Raw genomic sequence first — 11,758 nt, 5'->3', positions numbered from 1 at the left:
TTCTATCGTATAGATTTTTTAAATTTCAATTATCAAGTTTAAATTAAATTATTAGGAGTTTTTATACATTGTTAATTAATTTTATGATAAAACTTAACTTTAAGAATTCTAATATACCTAAAAATGCTAAAAATAATAATAATAATAATAATAAAATCTTAACTAAATTGTTTAAGATAAAAATGAAAAAATTTTGTTTTGTAGTGAGTTTATTTTATTTGAATAATAATAAAAAATAATTGATGTGATATAAAATTGAAAAAAAATTAAAATGTTTTGGAGTTAAACTTTTTTTTTTTTTTTTGGGTGAAGTAAAAGAATAATAAGAAGAGAAAATGAAGTGAAACGAGCGCATCTGGTTGTATCGAAAAACTCTAACATTTTCTCCTTTGTATCTTATAACTTTTTCAAACTAACTGTCACGTGGAAATCGAAAACGGTAGGACCAACTCCCGCACTTGTCACACATGCATCATCTTGATTTGAGAGAAATATTATTTTTTTTTAGAGAAATATTAAAGTTCATTCTTGTGTCTTTTTGACACGATACTCTATTTATAATAAGATAACAAATAAAAAAAATTACAGTTTAATTTCTATCTCATGTTTTTATTAAAAAAATATATATTATGTCAACGACTTCAAAAAAAAAAAAAAATATATATATATATATATAGTAGGAAATCTATCATTTCACAATATTTAGAAACCATCAAAGTAAAAGCCAAAAGAGAATCGAGGGTACTCGCGTAGGGAACTAGCTAGGATCAAGATTCGGAGAGGTTGTGGCATTCATGATTTGCCGGGATATACGTCTATTCATAAATTTTGGAATATACAACTCTTTTATGGTATCAATAAATATAATTATAATTAGGTTTAAAACCAATATTTATAATTTTTTTAGTTGAAGTGGCGTCTCCCATCTTATTATTCTGACTTGGTTCCACTTCCCAGACCCAGCATGTACGTCTTCCTTGCACGATATATATACATATACAGTGTGTGTCTGCATTCTGCAACAACAAATTGTATCTCAGAAACTAGGAATCTTTTGTGTGTGTAACTGCAGTGCAAATTAAAGACCATGGCCAGCATAACACCTATCTTTCAAGATTTCCAAACAGCGGCGCCGTTTGCCACCACTGTTGCTGTCGGTGGTCTCTCTTTGTTGCTTGTCTCTTACACCGTCCGAGGATATATCTCTGCCCACAAGAAGGGGCCTTCCAAACTCCCTCCCGTACCCGGTACTTGATTCCTTTTCATTTCCTTTGGGTTTTATTGGGTTTTCATTTTGTGCTAATTAATTTTAGTGTTAATTACATGCATGTTGATTAATGCGTTGAGGACATTGTCCATTGACTTCATTGGATGTTGCTGCAGTGGTTCCAGGGCTACCGGTGATAGGAAATTTGCTACAGCTAACGGAGAAAAAACCCCACAAGACATTTGCAAAGTGGGCTGAGATATATGGGCCAATCTACTCGATCAGAACCGGTGCTTCCACTATTATTGTTCTCAATTCCGCCGATGTTTCCAAAGAGGTTACCTTCCTTTCCTGTTTCACTTTTCCCCACTGTAGTTCTTTCTTTCTTTTTTTATTTTTTATTTTTTTATTTAACGGATAACCAGGGCTACCATGCATTACTAGAAAAGCTCAAATTAAGGTCATTACAGTGAATAAAAGTACAAAAACACCTTACACACTAAGCTAGAAAAAATTCTGACTTACTGTCTACAAATTCCAAATATTACAGGAACAAACATTTGAGCTACTTTTTAATAATAATGCTCATCTAACGAAGAAAAGAGGGCTGATCCGAGCTAAGAAGCCATAAAAAGTCCAATAATATCTGAAAATTTAACCGACAGACTTTCAAATTAAACTACAAAAAACAACAAAACAAAAAATACCAAACACAGAGCCGGTGTCAGGAAGAATTGCCATCAACGGAGACGGCGTGTGTCACACACGCGCCATCCTAGGAACCCCCTACAGAAAACGATCACCAGAGACAACTAGACGCCACTGGCCACAACCTGAAAAACAGGGCGTGGTCCTCACGACTGGTACTAAGAAGGGAAGATCCCTAGCGCGTGCTGGCCACGCGCCAAGCACGGAAGTCCAACAAGGCCGTGGCTTGGAGTGGCACGACCGGAGGATGACGGTGAGTCCCATGGAAGGGGGCGTGTCAAGTAGAATCCGACGAATGGACACAGATCTGGCTTCAAAGGTATAAAAACATATGGAAGCACTGCCAACAAGTGCCGGTGACACAGGAGGAGAGATGGCCGCTTCCCAACGGGACGTCTCATGTTAGCCTTCCTGCTTAAAAGAACCAAAGAAAAAAAGCAAAGAACTCCTTAGCCTTAAAAGGACTAGGAAACGATCTCCACTAGATCTAAGCTATGCATGGAGAAAACAAAAACCTCAATTGCCCCAGAAGGACTAGGAAAAACAAAAACTCCATAACTCTCGAAGGACGAGGAGATGATCTCCACTGAATCTAAGCCAGAGAGAAAACAAAAATTCTTCATAGCCCTAGAAGGACTAGGCAGGAAGTACCATTAGGAGGAGGGAGGAGCCAAGCCTCCCCATTGCAATTCTTGAGTAGAGTAATCAATATTCCTTTTTTTTTTGGGGCGGGGGAGAGAGTAAGTTTAATAAAACAGAACAAAGGTCATGATTTTGAATTTGTATCTCCATCAATCATTCACCTTTAATTTTAATTAAATATTCTACATGATAGTCTCAATTACTTACCGACAATTGGTGATTTAACTGCTTTTTACTTCTAAGTATTGATTGAAACTCCAAGTGTAGACCCCCAAAAGGACATTTTTTAGTTTAATCTGAAGATATAGTACCTAAATAAAGTACCAGGATGTTATTGTTAATAAATCTGTATAGGAATACTCTTAGTTAAGTGAAGAGCCTTTTTACTCTGTTCAAGGATGTCTGCTATGGATGATTAATTAAAGAAAAAAAATCAATTTGTTTATTGCTTTTGATGACCACTACAATTCTTTCCATATGAACAATGAATAAGTGAAAGAGTTCCATTTTTCTGGATGTGTAAAATCCTCTAATTTATTGAAATCAATACCGCCATAAGAGTCTAGAGGCCAGAATTTCATGGGTTACTAAATTTTCTGCTCCTTTATTATAAAACAATGCCTGTCTTATGTTATGCGTGGCATGTATAATTTTTCCGGTTGTTTCAGGCTATGGTGACCAGATATTCATCCATCTCAACAAGAAAGTTGCCGAAAGCCTTAAAGATTCTCACCTCTGATAAATGTATGGTTTCAATAAGTGACTACAATGAGTTTCACAAGACAACAAAACGACACATGCTTGCAAATGTTTTGGGACCGAATGCTCAGGTTGGTTTTCTACCCATCCTCCGATGCGTGTACGTATGCCTGCATATTATTAATTCATGTCTTTGCTATTCAGAAGCGACATCGATGCCACAGAGACACCATGGTAGAAAATGTTTTGAGCAAATTACATGCTCTTACAAGGAACTCTCCTCTTCAAGCTGTGAATTTCAGGAAAATATTCGAGTGTGAACTTTTTGGTCTATCTTTGAAAGAAGTGAGTTTTCTCAAAAGAAAATGGTGAACTTAATTATTTAATTAATACTTTAACAATTCAGGAGACTCAAGAATATTGAACAGAACACAATGTAACTTGCAGGCTTTGGGGAAAGACTTGGAATCCATTTATGTGGAAGAGCTTGGGAGCACTCTGTCAAAAGATGACATATTTAAAGTTCTAGTGACTGACTTAATGGAGAGTGGGATTGAGGTGGATTGGAGAGATTTCTTCCCGTATCTAGGATGGATTCCAAATAAGCGTGTGGAATTGAAACTTCAGCGAGCTGCTTCCCGCAGGCAAGCAGTGATGAATGCCCTGATCAAGGAGCAGAAGGAGCGCATAGCTTCAGGCGAGGTACAAATTAATTAAGATTTTGTGCTAAAACCGCAACATTTCTCTTATGTTCATCATTGTAATTAACCTCCCATTGATTTGAAACAGGAATTAAATTGTTACCTTGACTACTTGTTATCTGAGGCAAAAACACTTACGAATGAACAAATTTCCATGTTGGTTTGGGAGGTAATCCTCGAGGCAGCAGATACCACTTTGGTTGCAACAGAATGGGCAATGTATGAGCTTGCTAAAGATCCAAACCAGCAGGATCGTCTGTACCGAGAAATCCGAGACGTTTGTGGGTCTGACATGATTACTGAGGAACACTTGTCTCAGCTTCCATACTTGAATGCTATTTTTCATGAAACTCTGAGGAAGCACAGCCCTGTTCCAATAATACCTTTACGATATGCACACGAAGATACCCAGTTAGGAGGGTACCATGTTCCTGCTGGAAGTGAGGTCGATCTTTTTCTTATTTATCTATTTCATGTTTGGTGTTGCTTGTAATTGCCAGCAAAATTTTTGACTTGGAACATTGTTGCACAGATTGCTATAAACATATACGGGTGTAACATGGACAAGAAACAATGGGAAAACCCTGAAGAGTGGAAGCCCGAGAGGTTTCTTGATGAGAAATATGATTTGGCGGATTTGCAAAAGACAATGGCATTTGGAGCCGGAAGGAGAGTATGTGCCGGTAATATTCAGGCATCGTTAATAGCATGTACATCAGTCGGTAGGTTAGTGCAGGAGTTTGAATGGAGGCTGAAAGATGGGGAAGAGGAGAATGTGGATACTGTCAAGCTCACTTCCCAAAAACTCCATCCCATGCAAGCAATTCTAAAGCCGAGAAATTGATGGGCTAAAACCCAATGCATGCTGCCTTTGATTCCACTCTAATAAAACTACTAGTGACTGAAATCAAGGGTCATTTTGGTTTGTAATGTTTCTATCAATTGTGATTAAATCGTTGCCATATTTCATATTCCAAGAAAAATATATATGATAACCAAGGACATCTGCATAATGCGGCCAAATCGCAGGTCGTAGTTCGGGGTACAACTCATGACGTCTCAATACATTTAAGAAAAGCAGTACTCTTTCTAAAGCAGACTATTTTCAAAAAATGAAAGAATTTGCCGATACCTTGGTTACTATTAATAAACCACTCATTGATTGTGAAGTGGCTTTTTACATTTTGGCTGGACTAATTAAGTTCGTATAATGAATCATTTGTCACCATTGTGACCACACGCCTCGATCCCATATTACTTGATGAACTTTGTGGTCAACTTTGTCGCGCTTGGAACAGCACACTCCAGCTGTTGACATTGTCTTCCCTTCTGCAAATTTTATCACAAAGACAAACATCAACCGCGGCTTAGGATCCTCCAACTCCATCTCTGGTAGAGGAAATTCCTATTCTTCGATCACGCTCCAAAGGCAAGGGGTGTGGCCGTGGATCTCCCCAAAATCAGCAACCTTACTCCTCAAATACAGGCTTTATGTGTTAAATATGTGGCAGAAATGGACACATTGCTCTGAAGTGGTATCGTAGGTTTGATCACTCATTTCAAGGGGATGAATCTTCATTTATGGCTGCTTACATGTTGGCAGTCAACCCGATCTATCTCTCTTGGTACCCTGATACCGCTGCCACAAATCACATGACTGCTGATCTCAACAATCTGAACCTACAAGCCGATGAATACATAGGCAAACAGCAAGTTCAATTAAGTTAGTAATGGGCACGGTTTGAAAATCGCACATTATGGTGCATCTAATATACTTTCTAAACACCATATTCGTTTACCCAATATGCTTCATGTCCATTCCCTCACAAAAAAATTATTATTTGTTCGTAAACTTGCCCATGACATGCAATAATGCTATTGTGGAAGCCAAATTAAGTGTTGTGGTATAATTTGTTTCTTTATGTTATGAGAGCATAGGTACGGTCATTATAGCAAAATGGATAAAAACACCTTATATTTTGAAGTATTTTTTGGAGGAGTAAAATAGCTTATAATAGCTAAATAAAACTATTATGAGCTATTTGAAAAACCCGTTGGAGATGCTCTAATAAAGGTGTAATTGATTGCTTTTTGTTGATTTGTGAGTTAATGGATTTTTTTTTTTTTTTTTTTTTGTGGGGTTGGTATTTGATGCATAGAAATAGAGGTTTGATGTCAAGGACTCAATGGAGCATGAAAAGCGATTCAAAATGGAATGATGCACAAGACGGTCTTTGATTTTTCTTTTTTCATTTCTTTGCATGTATGTTGTTAGGGATCCCCTAGGCAAATGAGCCTATATCCGAACTAGGGCCCAGTTGATCTTGCTGGCCCAACTTAACCCGCTCAGTCACTAGGATTTAACGGAATCTTATAACACATTGAAGGTTATATTTGGAACACATGGGATAAGATACATGATTCAAATATCCTATGAAGAGTAACTCTCCCACTCTCCCACTCAACCTCTATCTCATCCAACTATGGGTGCCACTCAGCCATGACATAAAGGTGGAACAATGTGGTTGATAATATGTGCCTATAAATAGGTTGCTACCCCAGGTACAAAAGACATTCTGAATATAGACTGAAAATATATTAAACTCTCGACTCTCAATGCTCTCTAAAATGGCTCACTTACTTAGGCATCGGATAGGGGATGTCGGGAGACCCCCCCTCTGACGCATTGTTTGTTCTTCTTTACAAATTACGAAGAACTAGACAAAAAACCATTCTAACTTATGTTAACTTTCAAGCAATAAATTGAAGTTTTGACACACATTATAGAGGTATGCGCGCGCCTTAAGCTTATAGCATTCCTAATGGTATATATGTTGAAAATGAATTTGTTTGAAAGAGAGAGGCATGCGCCTTATAGCATGACATATATCCATTTAATGAAGCATTAACTGTGAGCTGTATATGTTGAAAATGGATCAACATACGACCTACCAAAATCAAAAAGACAAAACGAATCCCCTTGATCAATCGAGATTCCATCGGTCGTACGAGAATCTTTTTCCCAATTTTTTTGCCATATAATTCAAAGGAAATAATACATGCACTATAAGTGCATAACAAATATACAACTCCAAAGCACATTGGAGTGGGTCTCACACATGTAGATCTCCTCAGTCCCCTCACACATGCCTTAGAGTTGTACACTTGTTGTAATTCTATCGATGATTATTGAATTATATATGGCAAAATAAAAACCACAAAATTATCAATTGGGGTTTAATGTTTATGGTTTTGAACGTCCGTAGATCTCCTCCAATTCCCTCTTGACTTAAGGAGAGCCATTGTTTTGGACTTTTCAGCACATTGAATCGGAATCCTCCCATCTGAAACTAAGGCAGAGTCCCATCACATTTACGTTGAAAAACTGGCTATACATTCTGCAGTTGCGGTTTGACTAATTCACCTTCTTCCCCATTTAGGCCTTCTGCATGCTGGCTGCATCTGTTCTTCATGCCTAAAATGACTACTTTGTCACACCCAGCTAACACCTTTCATATTGGGCTCAGTATATTTGTTCTCTACTTGTTAATACCTTCTCTCTCTTTTGTTCTTTATACCAAAAATGTCAGGCCGGACATTAATAAACAATTTTTAACTCCACAAAAAAAAAAAAAAATTCTTATGACTTGTTTGAGTGTGCGATTTTTTGAAAAATTATTTTTTCAACCAAAATACAATAAATACCTTTATATTTTTCTATTTTATATATTTACCAACTTTTTCCGAACTACTTACATATATCCGACTCTCGTTTAGTTGTTCACTTCTACTATTCCATTTAGTAATTATTTTTCAATGATTTTAATATTATTTTTTTATTTTTTATTGAGATGCGAGAGAATGATAGAGATTAAAAAAATACTTTATTTTTACATTTGGTGAGTATTTGTAAGCATATTAGCAGGTCAACAAATGTTTTTTCCAAATTGATGAGTCAAATACAGTTCAGTCTACTCTCATGTTAGCATGTCGGCTAGCCAAATGAGAATGTTCTTAGATTTAAGAAATGGTCCGTTCTTTCTTTTCTCGCCCTAAAATGTACGTGTATCAATAATGTACAGAAGATATCTTATTTCGAAACAGGTATGTCAAATTTAATCTTTTACATTTTACTTAAAATAAAAATGATTTACTAACATCCTGTTTGGTACCATGGACCTGATAAATAAATTTCGAACCACTTTAAAAATGTTTTATATATGTTTCATTATTTGGTTACCTTATTTTGTGCAAACATTTCTAAAAGAGAAATACTAAATGCATTTTCAAGCTATGACGTTGATTATGTAAAGAATTTAACATGGGTAGGCACATCAAAACAACCTACAGGGAACAGAGGCAACGTCAGAAATGGACAGGTCGGTCCATCGTCGTATCCTACAAAAACGGGTCTAAATTCTCTCGCGTTCACACCACTTGCGTTGAAAGCGACAATAAACAGAGAATCTGGGACTGTGTGTCTGATTTCTACGGGTAGTTGTTGCGGGAGGCTTGACTCTGGAGCCCCGCGTGACCGGGCTAATTCCGAGTAGGACCCGTCGTAGTTGGCCACGTGGTTATCTGGTCAAACTTTCAGAACTGGGACCCCACTTCTCTGTGTACTGATAGCCATGTCAGCTCAGTCAGATCCATGAGTAGGACAAGTCTGTGGGCCGTGGGGGGCATGCAGAATGACGGATTGTGGACTCGGCACTCTTGACACACCAATAAGCTTTTAAAAACGATATTAAGAGCATTTTCAGCAGTTTTTTAACCCTTTTTTTTTAAATATAAGAAATAAAATTATTTTTTACTTTTTTATAAAAAAAAAAAAGAAAAAAAGAAAAAGAAAACTTCATAGTAGCTTTTTTTTTTTTTTTCTTATATCATTAAAATATTATTTTTATATTTTTACTTTAATTAAAAAAAATAAAATATGAGAGATAATATATTTTTAAAATAAACAAATGAATAGGAAGTTAGAAAGTACTATTCACTTCATATGAAATGAAAATTTTAAGAAATATGTTGTGAAAGAGTTTTTAAACTTTCTTGTAATTTTCTTTAAAGTTTAGAGAACAAATTCTCTTTAGAAAAATTGCTGTAAATGCTCTTAATAACTGTTTGAGGGCATTCACATTCGTTTTAACATATTTTTTATTTTTTATTTTTAATGTAAGTACATTTTATTTCAGGTAAATATATAATAAATTTTTGAGCCAGAGAAAGATTTAAAAATGATCTCTCAGTTTTTATTTTTTAATATTGACTCTTTAACTTTTTCGTGTTTTTGATTTGAACTTTCAGTCACTTTTTCCTCCAATTTTACAAGAAAAATGTTAGATTTACAACTCTGTTATTTGTCACTGTCCCTTTTTGCCGCATCATCTTGCAATATTATTTTTTAAAATTTTATTTAAAAAAAAATTACAAAAGAAAAGGAGGTTGGGCTGGCCATCCCCTTGGGAGGGAGGTGGCTAGCAGCCCACCCCATGACGCCGGAGATGCAGGAAACTGCATACTCTCAGTTGAATGTGGAGACAAGATTCCCCTGCAACATGGAAGGACCTTAATCATCAAGTCCCTCATTCGCAGATGTAGATGGAATCAGAACCTCATGTTCCTATGTTGAAATCAACACTGTCATCCATCGGACACTCATGCAACAGCTAGCGCCTAGTCCAGACCAGACACTAGCTAGTAGTACTGTTGTTTCGACATTTTCTAATCTTGAATTTCCTCAATGTGAACACTTCCCTTCTTTTGAAATTTGCAAGGGCTTCCAAGATTCCCCTGCTTTCAGTGAAGATCGTCGAGTGATTTGAGGGCAAAATCCACACAAGTTGTGGAAAACCAAAACCAGGAATCCGACAATTGTGGTCGACCTGTAACGGCTGAGCTTGGAAGGAAAGTGCTTCAGGTGGATTCTGATTGCAGGGATGACAGCCGAGCGATTCCGAGCAAAAGTTTTGATACTGTAATATGGTTGGAAAAGAAATAGGGTTGCAATTGAGGAAATTGACCAAGGGGGATATTTGGGATTTAGCGGCTTCTTATAACACACACTGTGGGGATTTAGGGCAGAGGAGTTGGCACAAAACCAATTGAAAAATCGCACAAGGATGAAGATTGAAGGGTAGCCACACTAGGAGGAAGATAAACCTCAGTCATGTTGCAGGGGAATTTTGGCTCCATATTCAACTCAGAGTATGCACTTTCCTGCATCTCCGGCGTCATGGGGTGGGCTGCTAGCCACCCCCAACCCCATTTTCTTTTTTTAAAAAAAAAAAAATTAAATGAGATTATTAAAAAATAATATTTTAAGTTGATGTGACGAAAATAAACATGTGTCACTAATTGAATTTTCTTTTTTTATTTTATTTTAACTATATATTTTTATTATTTACTTTAAAGACTTTTTTATTATTTAATGATAGAATTTTTTATTTATTTACAATAGGTAACTGTACAATACTGATCGAGCCAGTAAGCATTGTGGCAGTTGGATGTAATCATGTAAATGATGTTTCGTTTGTTAAAATAGCTTGTTGGATGGAGATAATTTTTCATTTAAATTTACATTCCTATCGGTTAAAATAACCTTTGGTTAATTAGCTAAGTGTGAATGCTTTTTAATAGGAAGAATAATCTACGGTTTAGATGTGGTGCATGCAATACAAAAATTTCGGTCAAATTAAATTAGACAAAAATAAGATAGAATACCTTAGTTATTTGTTAAAATTTTTGTTTTTATTTGTAAAATAAATATATTAACAAATAATTTGAAGCACAAATTACTCATACATGAATACTTTTTACCATTACTTATATATTTCAAAATATATTAACAACCATACTCCAATATTTCCTATTAGATAATTCTTTTTAAAAAAAAAAACATTTAGAAGAGCATGCATGGAGCAGAGAGCTCAATCAAAGGAGCAGAGATCACGGCAGCCGAGAAATCCGGCACAGGCAACTCGAGAGAGAGAGAGAGAGAGAGATGGTGGAATCTTTGATGCAGAGGAGATGTTGGCCACTGAGGCATAGAAGCAGCAGGCAAATCCAATTATTGCTTCCCACGCTGCCCAACATCCATGATGTTGTCGGCCCTCTTCTACCCAAATTCACAACTGAACCTATCGTCCATGTTTGCCGACTCAAGAGAAGGTTACTAAAACATTTCACCTTCTTTTTCTTATTTTTTATTTTCAGTACATGAAATCATGAAATTCATTGCATCCATTCCACCTCCTTTCAAACCATCCATCTCCATCAATTTGCTTTTTTAGACTTTTTCTCAATTTTTTTCTCCGTTTAAGAAACCAAACCAATTTTTATTTTATTTTTAGATGTAATATACAATATCTTTCTTTATCATTTTTTTTATATTATTTAAATACTCTTTTAATTAAATACAATGAGAAAGAAAAAAAAATCATTTTAGAAAATTAAACTCAGAGCATTTACATTGGGCTACCCAAAATAGTCAAAAACTCAATCGGTTGAATACTACGCCTCATGTAACGAAGGTTACTAATTTGAAACCCCCATCCCCCTCTTGTGTTGACATGTCAAAAAAAAAATACATAAATTAAATTAATAATTAATAGAAAAATCAATCCTCTATCCTCTTTATGAATAGTAAGAATATATAAAGATTACTTTTTTGAATAAAATAATAAAAGTAGATAGTTAAAATATTAAGCCGAATGTAAGTTCTTAAAAAAAAATGGTTATTAAAATTTATATATATATATATATATATATTTGTAGAACTAAATGTGAATAACTCTTATGA

General features: G+C 35.6%; 1 protein-coding gene across 1 annotated transcript; it reads left to right on the top strand.

Moving 5' to 3' along the window:
• Positions 1–990: 990 nt before the first annotated feature.
• LOC133865275 (ent-kaurene oxidase, chloroplastic-like) lies at positions 991–4,940 on the top strand. The gene is made up of 7 exons (XM_062301653.1): positions 991–1,247; positions 1,384–1,544; positions 3,226–3,387; positions 3,461–3,601; positions 3,704–3,958; positions 4,046–4,402; positions 4,490–4,940. The coding sequence occupies exons 1-7, from the start codon at positions 1,088–1,090 to the stop codon at positions 4,799–4,801; spliced, it is 1,548 nt and encodes a 515-aa protein (XP_062157637.1). The 5' UTR covers positions 991–1,087; the 3' UTR covers positions 4,802–4,940.
• The last annotated feature ends 6,818 nt before the right edge of the window (positions 4,941–11,758 follow it).

The sequence above is a fragment of the Alnus glutinosa genome, chromosome 4 (genome assembly GCF_958979055.1).
Source record: "Alnus glutinosa chromosome 4, dhAlnGlut1.1, whole genome shotgun sequence".
In the NCBI taxonomy this organism is placed as follows: domain Eukaryota; kingdom Viridiplantae; phylum Streptophyta; class Magnoliopsida; order Fagales; family Betulaceae; genus Alnus; species Alnus glutinosa.
This window is presented reverse-complemented; position numbering and strand designations above follow the sequence as displayed.

Coding starts and splice junctions, on each gene's coding strand:
- LOC133865275 (XM_062301653.1), top strand. CDS start 1,088: ATGGCCAGCATAACACCTATCTTTCAAGATTTCCAAACAGCGGCGCCG. Junction 3,388..3,460: donor TTTTGGGACCGAATGCTCAG/GTTGGTTTTCTA, acceptor TTTGCTATTCAG/AAGCGACATCGATGCCACAG. Junction 4,403..4,489: donor ATGTTCCTGCTGGAAGTGAG/GTCGATCTTTTT, acceptor ATTGTTGCACAG/ATTGCTATAAACATATACGG.